General features: G+C 45.6%; 1 protein-coding gene across 2 annotated transcripts; it reads right to left on the bottom strand.

Annotated features, from left to right (window-relative positions):
• Positions 1-287: 287 nt before the first annotated feature.
• Positions 288-21,688, bottom strand: atr (ATR checkpoint kinase). Of its 2 annotated transcripts, none has more exons than XM_086127756.1 (48): positions 21,518-21,688; positions 21,293-21,384; positions 20,757-20,909; positions 19,717-20,400; positions 18,818-18,996; positions 18,598-18,731; positions 18,354-18,530; positions 18,015-18,178; positions 17,670-17,822; positions 17,337-17,538; positions 16,684-16,931; positions 16,074-16,264; positions 15,775-15,875; positions 14,941-15,112; positions 14,471-14,626; positions 13,932-14,126; positions 12,988-13,173; positions 12,814-12,909; positions 12,495-12,625; positions 12,225-12,368; positions 12,059-12,152; positions 11,239-11,364; positions 10,938-11,144; positions 10,732-10,845; positions 10,471-10,586; positions 10,061-10,181; positions 9,719-9,856; positions 9,351-9,510; positions 8,914-9,083; positions 8,491-8,655; positions 8,277-8,368; positions 7,693-7,784; positions 7,418-7,595; positions 6,903-7,088; positions 6,453-6,612; positions 5,894-6,073; positions 5,672-5,814; positions 4,813-4,910; positions 4,383-4,612; positions 3,837-3,971; positions 3,519-3,719; positions 3,256-3,399; positions 2,563-2,713; positions 2,342-2,498; positions 1,731-1,884; positions 1,305-1,456; positions 852-957; positions 288-589 (listed from the first exon to the last, which is right to left on the bottom strand). In XM_086127756.1, exons 1-48 carry the CDS (start codon positions 21,568-21,570, stop codon positions 416-418), a joined length of 7,755 nt encoding a protein of 2,584 aa, XP_085983882.1. In that variant the 5' UTR covers positions 21,571-21,688; the 3' UTR covers positions 288-415. The 2 variants fall into 2 exon arrangements, with proteins under 2 accessions (XP_085983882.1, XP_085983883.1); XM_086127757.1 differs by having other exon boundaries at positions 8,914-9,080.
• Between the last annotated feature and the right edge of the window lie 499 nt (positions 21,689-22,187).

Here is a 22,187-nt window from a genome sequence, read left to right as displayed (position 1 = left end):
GACAATTTTATTTGTTACATTTAATGTATACATTTTTTTTTCAGAAAAATGGTTCATCAAAATTGTTTTATCTTAGTCATTTGTTGCACAAGTTTAGTTTTTTTTTTCCACTTCTAAAACTGGTAACTAAACGTGTTTGGTCGTTTCTTAATCATTCATTCAACAATTGTATGAACAGAACAATGGTGCATGTGAATGAATTAAAAAAATACACTTGATTAATCAATGTGGTCATGTAAATATAAACATTAAAATGAGCCCACTTGCAGTTGTGCTGTGCACATCTGAACGGAACAAAAGATAATCATTTATTAACAAGAACATGTACATCAATGTCAGTTTCTAGACAACAGGAAGCCGCTAACTCGTGAACTGAGGTTTGTGAACGTGAACGCAAGTCGACTAGAAGTGCACTTTACAGGTAGGGCCCCCAGCCCACATACATCAGACAGAGCAGCTTGTCGTCCGTGGCCTCCTGAATCAGGTAGTGCACATGGCCCTCGATGGACAGAGGCAGTCCCATAACTTTATTGCGGCTCTTAATCACACCCTGGAGACGCTGCTCGATGTCGCACACGTGCGTTTTGGCCTGCAGGACCAAGGAGACCAGTGCAACGCCGTTAAAAGTAGGGCTCGACCAAGATAGATACATTTTTTTGCAAACCTTTTTTTTAAGGCCAATGTAAGTTGGCCGGGGCCAAGTTAGGAGTACATGGAAAGTTTTGGTGGGTTTTTTTTTTTTTTTTTTGGGGTGGTACAGAAATGTTTGAAAACCATTGTTTTTGTCCGACGTTCTAATGTGTCAAGATGAAAAAGGAAAAACGAAAAAAGGAAAGGTTTGGTCCACACACCTTTTCGTTGAGGATCTCTCCAGTTTCATTGGCCTGAATTTTGCAGAGTCCTTTGCCTTGTTTGCTCCACTCCACCAGGGGGTCATGAAGGAAGGTCTTTAGGACACTGGCAAGGAAAGAGGATTTAAAAAATAAATAAATGAATAAATTATTAAAAGCCATTCATTTTTCATGGCTGCCCTTGTAATGCATTCATAAGGATGAAAGATGATATTTTTGGTGAATAGTGCATACTGTATGATATGTTCGTGGTATAGGCACCCTTTTGGAAAATTACTACATCATCATTCCAGTTGCGATGCTAAATTTATGAGAACATCTTTTTTTTTGTTATTTAGCATGATTTGTTACAATTTAAAAATATTTTCGACTTAAAAAATTCTCCAAGAGGTAAATATTTAATTTAATTTTCAAATTTTTTTTTTATAAAAATATTTCCTCAATTTGACATACCTCATGAGTGACTCCCTCTGGTCCCTCATCAGCCTCAGTGTGACTTCGCAGGCCTGCCTGAAGAGACCCTCGATGCCCATGGGCCCCATGGCGTGCACCATGTTCTGGGTCAGACGGAATGGGACCACCTCGGGGACGTCAAACGTCTCCCCCTGGAAGGGAGAAAAATCGTGTGTCACCATCAAGGCGACGGTTTAGAATTTCGTCATTACGTTGGAACGAGGGGCCGACTAATCAATCAGCCGGCCACGGTATTATGATGATTATTATTTGTTGTGAGGATAAAGCGGATCGGGGAAAGGATGGATGCATGGATTGTCTTTCATTTAAAAATAAAAACATTTTTAAAAAAGACTTTTTTGTTGAGGCTGAAGTTCAGCAAATGGAGTTCCAAGCTTGTTCCGCAGGTGTCATAAACAAGCGAACCTTATTAAAGAGGCAGTTGAAGTCCACGTGCACACACTCCCCCGTGAAGGAATCAAAGAGGATATTCTCGCCGTGGCGGTCCCCCAGGCCGAGGACGTAGCCCACCATGGACATGACGGCTGTGGAGCGGCAGTATACGGAGCGGCTGCTGTACCTGCAGATAGGAAAAACAAACAAAAAAAACAGTAAATGTAGGTCTGGGCGATGCATCAATTTTTCAAATTTGAATGTTTGTGTCATGATAGTTTTTTTAAATCGTTGGAAACTTTTGACCCGGGGTATGGGCTTTGAAAATGCAAATATTTGTCTCCAGGTTGCCTTCCCGCATCTGTACAACTCTACATGAGCTGATATATGGATCAGGTGATTCGTGCGGTTTCACTTGATGATTGCAAAAGTTATATTGAATTGAATTGAATACAACTTTATAGTCAAATGTGCTGTATGTGTAACATACATTGTGTATCTTCTGCCTCTCAAGTGACTTACCATGAGGATCAGGTCCTGACAAAGGGGACATTTCCCCAAGAGGATTTCACGTAAACTGTGAATGTTTATTTTTTTGGGGAGGGATTAATTCATCAGAATATACTTGAGCGTTAGCGCCATACCACGACGTGGGGTCAGGGAAGGTGCGCAGGAACCACTCGTAGAAGACGGGGGGGTGTCGAGCACACAGCACATCCTTGTGCATGCGGAGCTTCTCTTCGAAGGGGGTCGTCTTGGGGAGGATCATCTTCTTCAAATCCTTGCCCGACAAGTAGACGCCTGAAACGGCCAGGCCGCGGCTCAGCGCTGGCGTCTGTGAAGCAGACGCGGCGGCGCGACGTACCTCTCTCCTTGTACAGCCTGGTGAGGATGTGGCGGAGCCCCGACGTGTTGTTGACCCACTCGATGATGCCGCACTCCTCGTTCAGAGGGATGACGGCGTAGGTGCGGATGTGCAGCTCCCGACGCCGTGACTCGGCGTCTTTGCGCAAGCACTACGCGCACACACACACAGACACACTGCCTCTTTCACATACATATTAAGATTTTTTTTTTTTTAAAGGCCTCCCCTCTGACAAGGTTTTTTTAAAAAAAAAAATTAAATGCCTCCACCAATTAGTACCTCACCTATAATAAATTCCTGATCCTCTCTAAAGTTCAGCAAATAATCAACCCCGGCTGCTATATGAGGAAGAAAAAAAACAGCGAAACATATTTAATTCGTTATAAAAGTGGATTTGTCTGAAAAAAAAGTCCTCTCCTCAATAAACTCCTTTCTCCTAAGAGACACCTGGTACTCTAGGAATTTGTGAATTAACGCCTCATGGACACTAAATGAGGAAGAACTATAATATTTAAAATTGTTTGAAAATGCACTTATTTAAAAAAAAAAAAAGGCCTCCCCCTTTTAACACCATACCCCTAATAGATGCCTGGCACTGTAGATAAAGTTATATGCCAGAGGAAAAGACAGAATATAATATCTGGTATTAAACTGCGCTTGCCGCAGTAAAAGGAAATGGGGGGGGGGGGGGACCTTGTTAATGAGACAGTTGAACTCCATCAGCCTGCAGTCCTTCCTCAGGTCGTCTTTGGGCTTGCACATCATGGTGTAGCTGTGCCCGTCCGACCCCTTCAGGCTGATCTTCTTGGGCTTCTGCAAGGAGGGCAAGATCTCCACCTGGGAAAACACGCGGCGGTCACAAAACAGCCTTCTCATTTAAAAACACTTTTTTTTTTTTTTTTTTAATGTATGCAGATTTTTTTTTTTCCCCCCAGGCATGTTTTTGTACGCCTTACGTGGTCTTCAAAGTGGTCCAGGTAGACCCAATGTCCCGGGAAGGCGTCGTGAGTGGTGTTGGCCCCGCCGGTGTAGGGAAGCGTGGGGATGAGCACGGACTGCAGCGGGATGAGGATCTGGCTGAAGGTGGGCTCCTCCACCAAACGCTTCAGATGCTTGAAGTGGACACTCATGCTCAGTTTGCCGGTGTCGTTGTTTACCTCGGAGAAAACAAATCAAGCAAAAAGTCAAAGGACAGGACACTTTTTTTTTTTCTGTAGAGTTTGCTATCTTTAGTCAAGCTACCACTGTAATTTCCTGTGAGAATGACGACTCACCAGCTTGTTGCAGAGCTCCACCAGCTTGTCGGTGAGCCTGTTGGCGTCGCTGACAAACTTGTCCAGAGACTGCTTGAGGCTGATGGCTTTCTTCAGGATCTGATTGCAGCGATTCATGCGGGTGGGGTAGGACGACTGAGGGGCACGGGGCGAGAACATCGTCATCCTCGTCAGCGTGTAGTAAAGTACAGTGGTACCTCTAATTACGAAATTAATGTACTCTGGAAGAAATTTCTGAGCAAGAAAATTTTGTAAGTCGAGACGCGTTGTCCATGTAAATACCCTAATCCGTTCCAAGCGCCCCCAAAATTTATACGTAAATGTTTTCTGAAGCATAAAAATGCATCAAAATATGTAGCAAATACATGTTACCATTAGATTATTGCACAATAAATAAGAGTTGTGCATCATGTAAAAACAAAGAATAAAAATGATGGTCATTTAACTTTTAACTGCGTCCTCACCGTCTTTTGCTATCTGTAGTTCACATTCTCTCTCAGAAGTGGGTTTTGCCTGGCGTTTTTCCAGCAAAAAAAGTGCGCCTACCTTGGACACGGCCGTCATCAGCCACATGGCCTGCTGCGGATACGCCAGGAAGACTTTGGCCACGATGGTCATGAGGACGGCAAAGACATCGTCGTTGGAGTGGCACACACGGGAGATGAGCTGCGAGAAGGCGGTGAGGAACTGGTAGGGAGCCAGGTTGGCGCAATGCTCGCCCATCATCGCATTGATCTTGGACAGCTCCTGGCGCATCTGCCTGTCGGCCCGACCGGCTAAAGAAGAAGATAGCTTTGATTATTTTTTTAATGGCACAAGAGTGGTCGGAAGAGTGCTGAAGTTGGCAACACTTGAATGTGCTTTTTGAAAACTATCTCTTGGCAAATTAAGTGCTAAAAATGGATTCATGGCCAAGCCCTACTGTAAATTTTACAAAACAGCACGCACATGTATCATGACACTATTGGCCACGCACCTTTCTCACATTCACACACTTTGGCTCCAAAGTCCAGCCAGAGGGAGAGCATACGGGGCATAGCTTGGTAGATGTACTGGTTTCCAAACTGCAGCGCTCTGGACGGAAACAAACAGGATGCACGCCAAGGATTAAATAATGCCATTTATGGATTACATGTCACACACGGACGATGGCAAAACCTTTAACAGAAGATTTTTACTGTCTTTATTAAACACCAGAGCAGCACACGTTACTCAGCCGGTGGCTTATAATACAGACATCTGTACAAATTTTTTTTTTCCTCCAAAATTCAAATTTGCCAGGCTTGGTGAAAACTTGGCTTGGTGCGTCTAATTTATGAGATATTTTTTATTTATGCATTCCAGGGACTTTTAGTAAATGTAAGATTTTTAGTTTTGATTAATTGTAGGAATGTGGAAAAAAAAATCTGGCTTTTTTTTTTTTTTAACGATTTTTAAACTAACAAATATCTGCCGATTAAATCCACCAGCCAATTCATTGGTTAGGCCCTACTTTTAATGACAATTTTTAGAGACACATGAAAACTATAAGACAGATAACTATCGGACTGATATTGGGGGAAAACAGAAAAGACATCAAATTCATCGGTTTGATATCAACAAAACTAGACGGATAAAAAAAATGCTTCAAATCCTCCAACATTGGTCTGGTTACTGTCATGTGGTTACACACTTCATGATTATCATTGTTGGCCTTTTCTTTTCTTCATAACTAACACTGTCATGAATTGTTATGTTTGAAGAGCCAAAACTGTTATTGTGATTTCAGCTGTAGAGTGGTTAAACAAGTCCTCGTGTAATTCGGCGACATCATTTTAGTTTTTTGTCGGTCTTACTTTCCGAAATAGGTGACAATGTATCTGATGAGGTTCCCTTGCTTCTCCATCTTGTTGTCGGTCACCATGGGCATGACTTTGTCATAGTACTTGGCCAGGTAGAAGTTGCCGTCCTCCCACTCAGGCAGAAGGTTGGTCACATCCTTTGCAAAAAGAAAAAAACAACAACAATCAACAAAAAGCAACGCTAAAGATGGGTAAAGATCTTGCGTAAATGGCAACCTTGTACGTCTTCATGACGGCGTTAGACTCAAAGTTGGCCGTCTCCTCCATGAAGCGGCCAACCAGTAGCATGGCTCGGCCTTTGGTCTGCAGGTCGTGAGGGTCCGACGGGGGCTCCTCTTTAGGGAAGCACTGGGCCACGCCCTTCTGCAGGACGATCAGTGCCTGGTGGACGTCGCCCTGACCGCCCAGTGAAAATATGAGCCAAAAAAAAATAAAATAAAATAAAATAAGTGAACCGCCGCGCTTACGTGGTGGCCATGTTGGCAGGGGCGACTTTCCCACCAAAGGCAATGCACGGACATTGAAATGAACTCATTACCTGCTCATTTCTCAACTGTTTTTTAGGAGGTTTACTTTTTTTGTCAACGCCAAAGCGTGTGCTATCAATATATATCATTTCAAAAAAAGCCCCCTCAAATTTTTGTACCTTTCAAAAGTTACACTTGTGGCGATTGTACGTGCTTGTACGCAACCTTACATAGCTCAATGTACCGGCATTCTTAGCTTTTTGTTTTTTCTGGTGGTTCACTGTGACTCATTTTGGTAACATCCCCACCTTGGACCAAAGCCACTTGGCCTTCTCGGTGAGCAGCTCGGCGAGGTGCGTGTTCTCTGCGTTCAGGAGCGCGTTGAAGGCGGTCTGGTGATGTCCGGCCTTCCTGGCCACCCGGGCGCTCTGGAGCCAGCACTCGCCAACCAGCTTCTGACTCGAAGGCCTGGAAAAGTCAAAGACCATAAACATGATAGATTGCATATGTTGTGCATTTCTAACACAGGAAGTAGGAATCTTTTTTTGGGGGGAGGAGCTCCATTCATTGTGTGTGTGGACCATTGGAACCAAGTTTAAATTTGGTTCTGTGAGAATGGAAAGGATCATGTCAAATTGACTTTGGGTCAAGTTTGGCAGACTTAGCAGAACAAATAAGACACGGCGTGATTGGGCGAGGCGTTCATTTATCAGGACACGGCATCTAAAGAGTCGTTAATTTAGTTTGTGCATCGTTACTTTGACTGCAGGCTCAGTAGCGAGCGGCGGAGGGCCAAGATGGGCTCTTTGGCCCGAAATGATTTCTGGGTCATCTCCAGCCGATCCGACCAATGGGAGGGGAGCTGTCTGAGGCCGGGGGACGATCCTCCTTCCTGCCTCTGTAGCTCAGTGAACGTGTGCTCCAACTCGCTCAGCATGTGGAGCCTGATATCACAGAAAGGAGAGGAAAATATCGTTCATTTCAAACACACGATGCAAATATACAAAATGCCATTGTGACAACATAAACAAATTGGACAAAGTGAATGTAGTGTTTTTCAGATACACTGGTGTGTGATTTCTTACGTTTAAAAATTTTGTTTGAATAACTTTGCAAGCATTAAAGAAAAAACTTTTTTTCCTCCACGTTGTCACGGTGGGTACTGTCTGTCAAATGAGGAAAAAAAACTTACTCCAATTTGGAATTAGGCTGTCAAATAAACAATGCGGGAAAAGTGAAGCATTGTCAAAGGACCAAAACGAGGCCAACAGACCTGACGATGTACTCGTATCCTCTCTGGTAAGAGCCGCACTCGTAGCTGGCGGCCGACAACGGGACCACCTGCTCATTCCGGACCAGCTTCAGCTTCTCGGAGAAGGTGGCGCCATCTTGTTTCTTAGCTGCCAGTAGCAGCTGACCCAGTCGTACTCCCCACGTGCTGGACTGGAGATCTGAAGGCACATTTGGTAGCTCGATTCATTTTCTTTTTTGGGCTAAGGAAGAAGGTGGCTAATGAGTAAAGTCATGACCAACAATTTATTTCATTACCCGAACTCAAATAGTCCTCCAGCAGGTCCCATTTGCCCAGCTTCCAGGCAGCCTCCACTCTGTAGGCGTTGAGCTCCGAGGTCCACTGCTGCCTAAACGCCGTCAACAGACGCAGCGGTGCTCAGCCTCTGGCTAGCAAGATGTCATGGCGAACGACATACTTTTGGCAGTATGTCAAAGTCGTTCGAGTAGCAAGGTGAATATCAGTACTGAACTAACGTGGTCCTTCCAGAATAAACGTATACCATAAAAACCTTTCACCATCAATAAATAAATAAAATGTCAATAAAAATGCTCTGAAATCAAATCATGGCCTCATAACCAAATTTTTAGCGGCATCACATCCCTAAGACTTAATCGTCTTCTACGAACAGGAATCGATGATATATTTATTCATTTCGTTCTCAGGGCATTGAATCAATTGTAACCGGGCAGCTCGGTTTGTCTTAGGAGACGCTTCGCTTCTCATCCAAGAAGGCTTCATCAGCTCATCCAACAAGGCTTGGTTAGGACGGACTAGCCTGAGTTGGTGTGGGAAAAACCATCACCGGATGTCGCATTCTCTACCAAGGTCAAGTACGTACTTGTCGGCCAGGACTCCATTCACTTGCGTGATGACTGTGGACAGCTGGCCCAGGCCCAACCGGGACCTCATGACGCCGTGATAGTGGCCGATCTAGAACGGCGGCACACAGAGAAGAACAAACTGGAGAGCGCAATTGCCGTGGCAACTGCGTGTGACCGTTGAAGAGCCTACACTGAACCTGAATTCCAGGATATGGGGGAGCGGTTGGGTACCTGGTCGGACTGGAGCTGTATAGCGTGATCGTAGCACGCGGTGGCATCCTGCAACAGGCCGATGCTCTCGTGCTCCAGGATCTGTTCGCGGAGTGACGGCTCCTCCTGCCTCAGGGCGTCCACCCCCTTCAAACCGTCGGGCTCGTGCATGGCGGCGTACAATGTCTGCGGCGAGAACGTAGACCGCTCATTCAGCTAAAATGCTAACTTCAGAGACAGGGGCGTCAACTCGCTTTCATCGATAGCCAGAAACCCGATACGAGCCTTCATTTAGCTGATACTTGCAAGTGTTTAATACGGTACCAGATTTAAAGTTGGTGTTTCTGATGGTGTTTGGAGGGTTAGGTTGCTTTTTTCAGGGGCTGGGGGGCAGGTGATACTTGATGTCAAACCACTGCTTTTAATTTTCGGCGGTGGTCTCACCTGCAGGAAGGTGAGGTGGTCCTTGATGTCCTCGTTCCCCTCCAGCATGTAGGCTTCAAAGTGCATGAGGGCGCGCGTGTAGGCCTTGGAACGCAGCGCCGCCTTGGCCATCACATCCTGCGGGATGTCCTTGAGGAAGGCCGCCACGCACTTGTACTTGCCACTCTCTGCTGTGATTGTTCGAGGCAGCAGTTTATGTGAGGATGGTTAGTATTTTGTCTTTTGTTTTTAATGTCGCAAAATGTATTTTATGTGTTTTTAAGGTATTAGTAAGCCAAGGGTGGTTATCATCAACAGATTTTCATGCAAAACGGCAACTCTGGCATTTGTTTGATTTATTGCATTCGTATGAAAAACGGCACACATACATGAAGCAGAAGCTGAGATTCCCTACTTATAATCGCACGCTGATTGTTCCCTTTGATATCGCGACCTACCGTTGTCGCTGGGCTCGACGTGACTAATGTGGCGACTCCACTGGGTGAGGTGAGACAGCATGCTGAAAACCGTCTGAGTGCTGAGCTGCCAGCGGCTGGACGCCGTCTCCTGGACGCGTTCCTCGCTCTCCGTCAGCACGGCCAGCATCTCCTGTGTCACCTTGAGCGAAAGACGCATAGAGTGGTGACTTGAACACGAGGTCAAAAAGGTTTTTTTGGGGTCACAATTCAATCCAGCGGGTCATTATGCTGCTCCTCCTGGTAATGCGCACCTTGGCCACCCGGGGGCAGTATAATGCAGACATGGCTAACTTTTCTGTATTCATTCTGACTACCGGTACTCCCCCCATCAACTATGGAACATTCACCTCCTCTCGTTCGGCCGGGGTGCAGCCCAGCAGCGTGTAGAGCAGCACATGAGGCAGCAGGTAGATGGTCACCTTGTAGTCGTAGTTGATGATGAAACTGCAGCAGGTGAACACCCGGCTGGCCAAATTGTGTCGTACCTGACGCCCCGTCGGCCAAGAAAAGCAGTTCATTATTTCATCATTGTAAAATCTGGAGGAAAGTATTCAGTGACTTTTTAAAAAATGTATTTCTCACATTGTTATATTACATCAGCTCACTGCATCATGTCGTTTAATCATCATTTATTTGAATACGGCTTTTATTATTTTTTTATTGTTACCAGTCCGAACAAGAGGTCTCACTTTGCTGATGAGGTAGGCGGCCCACGTGGCGGCCCAGTCGGAGAACTTGCCGCCCCGGTTGCTGAGGTAGACGGGCTTCTTCAGGTTGGACCAGGCGGCCTTCTTCTGGCTGCTCTTGTACCTGCGACGTGGACGCACACCCGAGATGAGAAAGAAGGAGTTTTTCCATCGTACCACCATTGTAGTTTTTGTTCGCCCAGTCGTGTTCTTCATACAAATAGTTTCTGTTATCCTAATATGAACATGATCCAATTTGTCATCGTGCGGCCCAGTTGCGTGTGTGACCTCCCCGTACATACTGTGTATGTGCTACCATGGAAATATTTACTCTCTGACTTTACTACGACGTTATGTACTTGCGTGCAAATTTGGGTTGCGGTGTCTGAGGATGCCCCCTTGCCTTCCAGTACCTGCTGTTGAGGTGAGGCTCCAGTATTTCTTTGACGTGCTCCGGGAATCTCCTCCACAGTCGGCGGCCCGGTGAATCCAGGCGCCCCTCGCGGCACTCGAAGATGGCCAGCAGCTCCTACGGAAACGGATTCATGGGAATTCAGTTAAAATAACAGATCGCATACATTAACACCAATGCTGGCTCAGCACACACATTCCAACATTTTTGTTACATTTAGAGTTAGTTTTAGTTTTAGAAAGGTATGATGGCCTGGGTATACCTGGATGGCGTACGCAGCAGAGTCCTGCGCTCGGACATTGTCGGCATAAGCCAGGAAAGCTCGGGTGAGTTCGGTCAGCAGTTCGTAAGCAAAATTGGGGTCGGCCACGCCACCCTGATTGAAACACAAAAGCAACATTAAAATGCGAGTGGAAATGAAGGGGGCCTTGCACGAGGCCGGAATTTTTTTTTTTTTTCGAGACATACCACAAAGGTGTTGCGGTCACCGTGGATGTGCGACGGCGACAGGTCCAGGCGACCCGGGTCCACAGCGCCCAGCTCACCGAGACACTCGCCACACAGGAGTCGGGCTTCGGGAGACGAGTCCTGGCAGCCCTTGAGCAGCACCGACACCAGGCTGGAGATGACCGGTTCCACAGACTCACTGGCGCACACTTGCCTCGACAGCCACTCCTGCGGTCGCCCCAAACCCCAACATTTTGGCATCATCAAAAAGAGGATCAACTCAGCTTGCCAATATGTCAACAAATGATGTCTTTCCGCTCACCTGGTTGCTGTGCATCATGTCTCTGAGGCTGGTCAGCGCATGGATGCGGACGTCGACGTTCTCGTGCTGAACGGCTCTCATGGAAAGTTGTAGTGCAGACGCCAGGTCACTGTTGCTTGCTGTCAACTAAGAAAATGAACAAATATACAGTACGCTGTGAATACGCTTGGCTCTGCTGGTATACAGTTGCAAGAAAATGTATGTGAAGCCTTTGGACTCAGTCCTGGGTTGAAAAATAAATACATTTGCATTAATATCTTTTACAACTGTTTGTTTTGATTTTTCTATGTTTAAGCGCGGTCTTAATATTTAAACTATCCTGAAGGTTTCAGTAGTTTAGAATATTATTATTAAATACCCTTTTTAGGAATAAAATCTCTTTCTTCAGGTCATTCCAAAGTAGGGCTGCAGCTCGTGAATATTTTTAGAATTGAGTATCCTATGGATTTTATGAGTAAACAGATAAAAATTGATTTTGCATTATTTTATCCACTCGAGGTCACTATCCTCATGTTCCACTGTTGTATCTGCGACTTTCGTGGAAGTGTGCATCACTTTTAAAGGTTGGACCTGGCCTGGTGAGTGATATGGGGGTCATCAAATAAGAGTGTAGAATTGGCTTGCTGCTAACTGGCTAACTCGTTAGCCTGTGTGCATTTCGAGCTACGAGCTGGGGTGCAATCTTCATGTAATTCACAACTGTATTATTGTACGCGTTGAGGGACCAAAATAAGAAGCAATGAAGATACGAAACTAGAAGCTGCCAAGTATTGGAATCGTATTTGTGTTGTATGATCCCGACTAGCACCGTCAAATGGACCTTTTTGTAGTTCTGCAGCACAGTGTGAATGTCTTTGAGCTCAGGATGGTCCGGAAGGAAGTAAATCTCATGGAGGTAGTCGTTGACCTCTTCCCTGTGCGAGACACAGCATTGAATAACACTTGTTGATATCGTACATGTGAATTCATGGTACCGAATGGCTAACCTGTTGTCCAGTATGAGGAAGCGGATGATGGCGGCGGTCTCTTTGGGCTGCAGGGGGATGAGAGGCAGGAGCGCCACAATCACGTGGCTCAGCAGGGGGCCAAGATGTGCCGTCTCCACGCTTCTCACGAAACACTCCCACGTTCTGTCGGCAAAGGCCAAAAGCATTCAAAACACAGTCCTGCCAATTTACCAATTGAAGAGAGAATGTAGCACAGTTAAGTGGCTATTTAGCTAGGAATACAAATTGTGAGTAAGATCGGGTACTGACTGGCAGCAGAGCAGAGGAAAGTCTTCTCGATAGCGGAGGCCGGTGCGCAGGGTGGTCATCATCTTCACCCGCACCGAGCTGATGTGTTTGGAACCCATCAGTCGCATCAGCGCCATCACGCTGGTCAGCGCCTCAAACACAGGAAACACACCCTTAACTCAATTGAAAATGGAACGACTCAGTGGGAGCTTCAAGTGTGACATCTCGAGAGTTCAAACTGTCATATTTGCAATTTTGGGCAATGTTTTTTTTTTCTCCTGATAATAATCCATTTTCTTTCCGGTAATTTTCGATACTTCTTTTTCAATATTTAGCTCACCAGTTTCTTCCTGTCCTTCTCTCCCGCTCGAGAGCTGAGAAACTGCATGTTAAAGAAAGCAAGAATTCCCAGTAGCTTCGGCTGCAGGTAGTCCACCTGCGTGGAAAGAATAACAGATATGATACAATAATAAAAGCTTTTTTTTTTAATCTAAAAAAAATCACATTTTGGTACCATTTGCTCCGAGGTGGTGATGTTGCGGGGACCCTGGTAGGGGTCGTCGTTGGACGCGAAGGACGCCAGGATGGCCAGGCCGTTGAAGACCTGCTGATAGTGCTCACCCAAGCGCAGCAGCAGCTCGTTGTGAAGGCCTTGGAAGTCTTGGCGCAGAAGTGAGCCCAGTTCGATCTCGGTCTCGCTCTGCACAATATGGTCACAGGGACAAATCAAATGCAATACAATGAAAACAGCAGGGGCCCCAAAACTGACCTCTGCGGAATACCTTATGACATTTCTTTAGTTGATTTTTTTTGCTCTTTATATTTTCCTCCTCGTATATCTGTATATTTTCCCAATATAAGTTTTCCAATGTATATTATTTGTTCTTATTTTTTGTTCCATTTTATTTTTCTTTTCGAACATTTTACTTTTTCAACATTTGTGTATTAAAGGCTGTTAGTAAGATAATTTAGCAACATTTTTATTTTTCCTAATATTTTTAATATTGTTGGGTAAAAATTGTACATTTTCCATTATTATTTCCTTTTCTCTCTTTATTATTTAATAACTTCTAATTCCTTAATTTTTTAAAAATGTTTTAGTAACGTTTACATTCTTGTGAAATATTTGTGCATTTTTTTTGTAATGTTTCCCAATATAGTATTAATATTAAAGTATATTTCACCAATACTTTGTTTTTTTTTTCCTGTGTATGTGTACATTCTGTCAAATATTTTTATCTCCCCATCTGTTTTGCATTTTGTCTCATAATATTTTTTACTGTATTGGGTATTTCTTTTACAATGTCTACATTATTAATCTTACTGTTGCTTACATCTGAGTATCGAGAAATAATCAAATAAAGTGTGATTATATATGATTTTGTTATTTTATATTGTGAGCATTCGTGGGTTCAATTTAAAACTGACTAACTAGGATGGGATGGTGCGGTTCCCTACCTGGAGGTAGTGGAAGGCCCTCTCCAGTTCCTCCTTCGTGCAGGAGCAGACCAGGTGGCTAAAGATGTACTTGAAGTTATTGATCAGGATCTCCCGCCGGTTGGCGTTCAGCTCATTGGCCAGCGTGCGTATGAGGGCGGAACCAATGACGCTGGACTTGGCGGCCAAGTAGGGCAAGAGCACCTGCAGCGTCCGCTGAATACCCCATATGAGCAATGCATTTCAGAATATTTCATATTGATCCACGTCTCATACAGCAACAAGTTCTTTTCCAGCAACGCTGAATATGTCAGCCTTTCAGATGCCACCTCTGCTCTGCAGGTGTTTCCCCGATGTTTACGCTCTATTTTCTTTTTTCTCTCATCCCCCCCATCAAATATATATAGAATATATAATTCCGCCAGAAGATGCCCCGATGCCCCGTACTCTCTGCAGTTGATGCAATAAATACCCTCAGTGTCAATTGTGCCGACATCTTGAGATCTGTAAAGCTGACGTTTATGCAGTTTTCTGACGGCGCGTGGCCGCCACCTACGTACAGAAAGAAAGAGGTGGAGGTCCGGGAAGTTGAAGGCGTGTGCGATCTGAGCAAGGATGTCAAGTGCCAGCTCCCTCTGATGGGCAGAATCGTTGCCCTGTTGCGGCATGCTGCGCATGGCTGAAGAGTAACGCGAGTGCAGCGACTCCACCAGGAACTAAAACAAACGGACGTACGCACGTCCCGTGAATTGAAGCCACTCTCGTGGTCGATACACAGGACAAGGTAGAAAAGGAAGAAGAAAGGGAAGGAACATGGGCAAAAAAGTGGGACGGGAGGTGGGTAACAAGGATGGTGTGAAAAAGAGTGATGAAATAAGGTGGAATGGATAAGGAAGGAGGCAAGGAAGGAAGAAAACTTATTTTGAAAACAAACCTTGACTTATGTTGACTAAAAGAAGAGTAAATTAGATAGGTATGTCATCTCCTTTTGGGCCCACCTGTGCATGACCTTCCTCCGGTGCTTGCTTACCTGACAAATGGGGTTCTTGTGTTGATTGAAGAGTGTTTGCAACTCGATTCCTTTGGAGGCCGCCAGCGATCTAATCTGTGTGTAGGCGCCCACAGACACGGGCGACGACTTGGACAGCAAACAGTGGAGCAGATGCAGCAGGGAGAAGGACACCAAGCTGCCCTGAGATGCACTGGAACAGGGAGATCAGAAGGTAAATTGACAGAAATTCTAAAGACATCACCAGAGTTTGGAGGTGGGGGGGCTTGTTTGGTTCAATGTTTTGATCAAAAACAAATTTCAAAGGTAGTGTTAAAACGTTTTGAAGTCACCGGGGCCCCTTGAAGTGGCACTACCCCTCTGCCCCACCTCTAAAAAGGAATGGGCCATTTTATGTACGTAGATAGGCTAAATGCTCCTAAAAGGACTATGAAGTAACACGCGGTGTGCCTCAAGACTCAATTTTAGGTCCTTTAATTATTCCATTTATATGTTCCCTCTTGACGGTGGCATTAGGGAGGCATGAAGTGTTTCGATATGTTTGGTTTTTAAGTCTGTCACAAACCTTTTAAACGACGCAGACACGCTCCCGTCTATAGAGGGCTCCGTCCTTTTAGCAATTACCCACAATGCACTACCGGCGGCCATATTGGAGGGCTGTTATAAACTAGACATACACGAAGTCTATTCGTGTATGGCTTGTTTATAACACCGAAGTCTATTCGTGTATGGCTGGTTTATAACAGCCCTCCAATATGGCCGTCGGTAGTGCATTGTGGGTAATTGCTAAAAGGATGGAGCCCTCTATACACTGACAGAGTTGGCGCAACCCCTCCGGGTCGTTTGTTTCCTTACCTGCCGATCTCTCCAGTGGTGAGGATGAGAGTGTGGCGCAAGTTGTCGTCATTGTTGGCTTTGGCGCTGTTGAAGGCCTCTTTGAGCGCAACAGTCAGCAGCTGGGAAAACATACACACGCACGCACGCACACACACACACACACACACACACACACACACACACACGCAGACACACACAAATGATGCACTTTAACAGACAAGACACATAGAGATGAACACGCACACAAAGAGACAACACCCACACACGGCCACAAACACACACTCACAGCCAAACACATACGCGTCTGAAGCACTCACCTCACTCGCAGGGCTGTCGTCAAGGGAGGGGTCCATCAAAAGGAAACGCACCGACTGGCTGAAACTCATTCTGACACCCGGATCCGAATCCTTGAGAAGGCTGATGAGAGTGGACAGAAGCTCCTGGGAGTCGTCGCCGGCATCACCCAGACGAACATGTTGGCAGAGGTGAGATAGCGCTTGTAGAAAACCTATGGTAGGGAAACAAACCCATTCAGTGGGTTTGGAACAGTACACTCCAGTGCATCAGGAAAGTATTAACAATGCTTCACTTTTGACACATTTTGTTAGGCGTGTCTTATTCGAAAAGGAAACCCATCCATCCCCTCGCCCCACCCCTCCAAAAAACATTTCTATCTTGCATAAACCATGCACAATGATAACATAAAGATTTTTGTTGTTTTTTTGCACATTTATCTTTCTATCCAAATGGAACTCTTTATTTCTGTTTTGGATAAAGGCTGGATAAAAAAAATTAAAAAAAACGAATAACTTCAATGTGGTGTGTAGAATTTTGAGGAGCAAGAGGAATCCAATCAATATGTGTGCAACATAATATGTGGAAGCATTTTTTTAATAGTTTAAATAGGTAAAGATTTTGCCACAAGACCTTGTTTAACGCTACTTGGCGCCAGTGGTCCGAGCAGAGGCAGGAAAGGTTTGACAAAGGATGCTGTCAGGGATGGGGGTGCGCCGCCGAGGTGTTCCGCCGCCAGGCAGAGGCCGTGGCACACAAGCTCTTCCGCATGATCGGCGTCGTAGCTAAGCAGGGACAGCCCCGACTGGACGCAGCTCAGATGGCCCACGATCCTCGCCAGCTCCCTTCGCACATTCTCCGAAGAGTCATCCAGCATTGGACTGCGCACACACACACACACACAAATAATATCGTTTGAGTATTGTATACTTTTATCTACGGATGTGGAATACATTTTAAGCCACGCACCCCCGACAACATCCTGACAAAGGTGGTGTCCCTCCAAAATTGGAACTTAAAAGCTAAAAGCCAATTTAATCTTGACAACAATCGTTCCTCAACAGTTTCTTAGAGTTGGCGCACCCACTTTCCTGTGCACACCCCCTCCCAAAGATTTGATCAAGTAAAATGAAAATGTGGTTATTACATAATTTCACTGACAAGTATGTTTACTATATAAACAGCTCCTTGGAAACTATGCATCACCTCTAACATACTGAGAAAGTTGGCACACCCCCTGCGTGTGTGATTAATACAATGACAAATCCTGCCTCCTAAACACGTACTATAGGGCAGTGGTGGTGATGAGTTTGTGGTGGGAGTTTTCCAGATGGTGAAGAAGAAGCGGGAAGGCCCGGACCGCCGCCTCTTTCAGGGCCTCGTCCCGACCTCGCAGGGCCGCAGAGAACACAAACGCACGCCACGCCACGCACACCCCGTCGTGCAAGCGTGCCACCAGAGAGATACACTGAGCCTGGACCTTGCTTACTGACAAAACACAAACATCAAATAATAAGAATGACAAATGCAAAGTCATTTGTTTTGGAAAAACGGGATGGAAATAGAAAAAAAAACATGTGCTCTCTGTTAGATATTATTTATTTTGGCAGCATACTCACAGAAGCAAAAGTGAAGCCTCTGAGCCAAAGTGAGCACCCAGGAGTGGAAACACGTATTTTTGTAGGCCGAAGTCGACTTGTGAGCCGACACCCAGGGGAGCGTCAGGAGCGCACACGCATGCCGATGGAGCACATCTTGACCTTGGCTGCATGCTGCATAGCAAAACAAAAGCAAAAGTAAATGCAGATTTAATGAGGGTCTCTTAGGCAGTGTAATTTTTCACATTTTTTGGGGGAGCGAGGGCGCGCCAACTAAATCAATAAATCAACATTTCATTATTTATGAAAAATTGTTATTCTGTGCACCACTGCATTAGACGATAATTCTATCATGGGAAGGCCTACCGGTCAGGTGGAGCACACAGTCAAGGACTCTCACAGTGATCTGGACAGCGGACTCGTAGTAGTTCTGGTTGGAGACGGGTTCAGCCCCGCCCTCTAGCACTGATTGACAGCTCCTCAATGTCCTACCCAGAGTCTCAGGGGACAACCAGAGAAGTGGCGGCTGCCTGAGAAATTGGAAGAATACAAGTCACGCTTATGGTGGAAAAATTATGAAGTGCTGCTGCCGTCAATGAAAATACAACAAACTTTTTTTTTTTCCCTCTCAATGTTGTGATTGAGATTTGATACACCGTTATTTTTGCAATTAGGGTCGTGAATGTGTGTGGGGTATCGCATCACCTGGTGGGCGAGGAACAAACTGCAGCCAGTCGGAGAATGAGCCTGACGCCCCGAAGCGCGGCAAGCCTGTGGGCGCTCTTGAGTTCACAACCGTCAGAGTTGAACAGCGCCAAGAGCTCCTCTAAGCGGCTGCTGAGCACCGCCCAGACCTCACTGTCATCACGTACGGCCACTTCGCTGTAACAGCCAAACGTCAGTCAATTCCTGAAGGCTTTGTTTATTTGCAGTATTTTCGTACACTCACGCGTACGCCACGGGGTTCGGTGTGCCGTGGGCCCCTTTGCAGACTTTCTTGGTCGGCGTGGGCTCGTCCTCGGATTGGCGCATCAGCATGGCAATCTCCGCTTTGAGCGCGGCTTTCAGGAAACCCTCCGCACACTGATGCGTGGAGGAAAACAATAAAAAGTCAGGTTTTATCATTGGCCAGAATGGCGCAGGCGGTCAAAAGACGACCAATACTGTACTTCAGCTTGTGTTTCAGTTCCAACGGTGCGCGCCAGCGTCCCGCAGACCAGCACCACTCTCCTCATCTGCAGCAGGGCGACGTTCTCATAACTGATGGCGACTGACAGCGCCCAGTCCAAAGCATGACACACAGACTGGGTTACCTCCGTCCCTTGGGGAGTGCCAGGCTCCGGGGTTCCTACACGTAAATTTCATAAGTGTTTATTTTTTTTACCAGAAAAAAAATATGTCTACAAATAGGTGAATCCACCTCCGCCGAACTGTGAGTATGTAGGGGTCCACTGTACTCGCAATCATATATTCTTAATCCTCTGTGAAGATTGAAGCACATTTCTCTTGTTGACCAGGTTCATATACAAAATGTATATTTCTATGTCTGTATAATACTGCTCCCAGGTGCCAGGACACACACACACCAGAAGGAGCAGCACATTTTCCATGAAGGTCAAGCCCCAAGAAGTCGTTCGGGATGACAAGTTGCTTGTACTTCTGCTGAAGAAATTGGTAGGAGGCTTGAGAAGTGCAGTATCTCTGTGCTTCAAAATGCACGCGTTTTGAGTTTAGGTCGTTGCACTCTAGTAGTTCCCCACTAGATAGCACTAAATTACCAAATTACTCCCAAAATATAAATGCCTTACAAATTCACAAATGTCATGACAAGAATGCACACACAGTATGAGGATGCTCAAGTCATGGGGATGCCCGTTAGCTGGGCATTGCCGCCCTCTTGTGGCATATTGGGGTGTTACAGAAAGAACACCCAAAAATGTCCTGAAAGACGTTTTTTAGTGTATGATAAAGCAAAGGCTCCCAAAAAATTGACTTTTTCATATCTTCTGCTACATTTCTATAATATTTCTATAACTCTAGAATAATAATAATAATAATAATTCCATACTTGTGTTGGACACCTGAGTCTCTGCATGGGTGCAGACGCATTCAAACACTTGTGCCAGGTACGTGTCCTCCATGCGGGTGCGACCTTGGCGAAACACGCAGTGTGCGAGGCTGAGCAGCTCCCCCTCGTACCCGCCAGGGTGCGTCTTCAGCACGTGGAGGAAGGCGGCGAAGAACTGGTCTCCCAGCTCCTCCGGGAAGCCCCGCAACTCCACTAGCCGCCTCAGCATCGCCATGGCAACAGTCCTCAGCCGGGTGTTACCGTTGGCCAGGATGGCGCAGGCGGTCTCCCAGGCCATTCTTTGGTCCCACGGGGAGATTACACCCCTGACAACGTCGCTAACGACGTACAGCGTCACCGCGGCGAGGGACTCCAACGCAGCCGGGGAGGCGAGAGCGAGGGACGAAGGGGTGAGGTTGGGGCACGGCGGGGGGACGGCAAAGGATTGGAGGGCAGCGGGCCAAAGGCTTGGTGAGCGGGAAGTGATGTGGGCGTGTAGGATACCGCTCAGGTCGGCCGCCAGGAGGATGAGGCCTTGGGTCAGGCGGGCGAAAATGAAGGGCGTCCGGACGAGGAAGGAGTGCAGCAAGGAGCAAAGGGCGGCGCGCACCCTCCCGTGGATAGCGCCGCAGTCGGGGGCGGCAGCCACGCGCAGCAGACGCAGTAACACCCACTTGCCGAAGTCTGTAGACGAACGGAAACTGTAAAATGCTTCTCATGATGATATTAGGGCTGCCACTAACGATTATTTTCATAATCGGTTAATCTGTCAATCCTTTTGTCGATTAATTAGAAAAAACATTGTAATTTCCATCCATATATGCAAAAACATGACACTATTGGAGAGAAATTGGCACTGAACAAAATGCAACATTATGATTCTAAAATGATTAGTGACTCATTTAATAATCGATGGTCAGTTGATCATTACCACAGAAAAGAATTGAATTCATACAAGATGCCCTCTTGGAGCTGCCCTGAATTTTGCCCTCCTGTTCCAAATGGATGCTTGACCCCGAAAATGTTGGGACCTGTCTCACCAGTGGAGTGTTGCGTGGTATCGGGGTAGTCTGCGGGCTGGCAGGCAGGATTGGAAAACATGAGTGATGACGACTTGATGATGTGTTGCACGAAGTCCAACAGCATGACGCAGGCGGGCTCCGAGGTGGACTTTTTATTCAGCCCGAGAGACACTGAAAGGAATGACACGACCTCCTTAAGCACCTAAACAAGTTGAGAGTGACCCAAATACACCATGCCATTTTTACTGCTAATCTTCAATTTATCAATGTCTTTCCATTAAATTATTTGTCCTGTGCTGTTCTTTTATATATCTCTGGATTCTTTTTATCCTGTATTATTAAAAAAGCAGCATTTATTCAAAAAACATTGACAATACCTGTATTTAAAAACGAGCACTCATTCATTACCAGTAACTGTATTCTTCCCCTGAGGAAGTCAGCCTTTAATTATGTCATAACAACAAAAGAATTGCAAAGTTTGCTTTGTAGCATTTTCTGAACACGATTAATTGATAGTGTTTGCAAATAATTGTCCCCCCCCCCCCCCAACCTACCCGCATCTACGTCAGTCAGTATCCTGTCAATGAACTGACACAGGATCTGTCGAGGTTTCTTTGCAGCTTCGTTGTATTCCCCCGGACTGGCGCTGACAAACATTAACAAACATTGTGTACACTGGTTATAAAGCCTGTATATATGACTTTTACTTTGGCAAATGTACATGCGGCGAACGTGCTCGGGTTAGCTCAGTCCGTTAGCCATTAGCCAGCCGGAGTTACCTGGCAAGCTCACGAAGAGCGGGGATCATTGCTGACATCTCCAGCCCCTCCATTGTCAACACTGTCTACTCGTGTTTTTTAACTCATGTCTAAAGTGTTTTTATTAAAGAATGAGCAAGAGTTCCAAAACGTACATCAGTCAAAACTTTCGCTCCATTTTGACGTAGTTGATGTGGAGTTACGGCAACTGCCGAGAGTCAAAAAGCTCGCAAAAACGCGAAGTGTGACAACACGTGTAACGAGACATTGAGATAAATGTTTAACTCCATGTATTCATTTTGATGGAGCATATTTTATTTGAATTTGCTTACCACAAGCATTGTATGATATAAATTCGTCATTGATATTGTGATATGAGTTTGTAATTTGACTGTTCTAAATAAGGGTGTCACACTCATATTTGAAGTTATGGTTGCCCTGGAGGACCTTTATGACTTTGACCCCTTATAAATGTATGATCGCCTGATGTTATCACTTATACACAACAACTTAATGAATAATTAGTTTTGGAATTATAACTCAGTACATGTAAATGGTTTGTTCAACCGTGTTTCGAAACCCTATTTATCGTAGCTAGTAGTAGCAATGACAATGGTCATTTTAGTAGTTCCATTTTAAATCGTTTAATTTCATAATTTATAAATGTATTAAAAAACAATCCTTTGTGCAA

This window comes from Hippocampus guttulatus, chromosome 13 (assembly GCF_054856545.1).
Source record: "Hippocampus guttulatus isolate MCC_2025c chromosome 13, RoL_Hgut_1.0, whole genome shotgun sequence".
Classification (NCBI taxonomy): Eukaryota; Metazoa; Chordata; class Actinopteri; order Syngnathiformes; family Syngnathidae; genus Hippocampus; species Hippocampus guttulatus.
The sequence above is the reverse complement of the archived record's forward strand: the minus strand, read 5'-3'. Positions and strand labels throughout refer to the sequence as shown.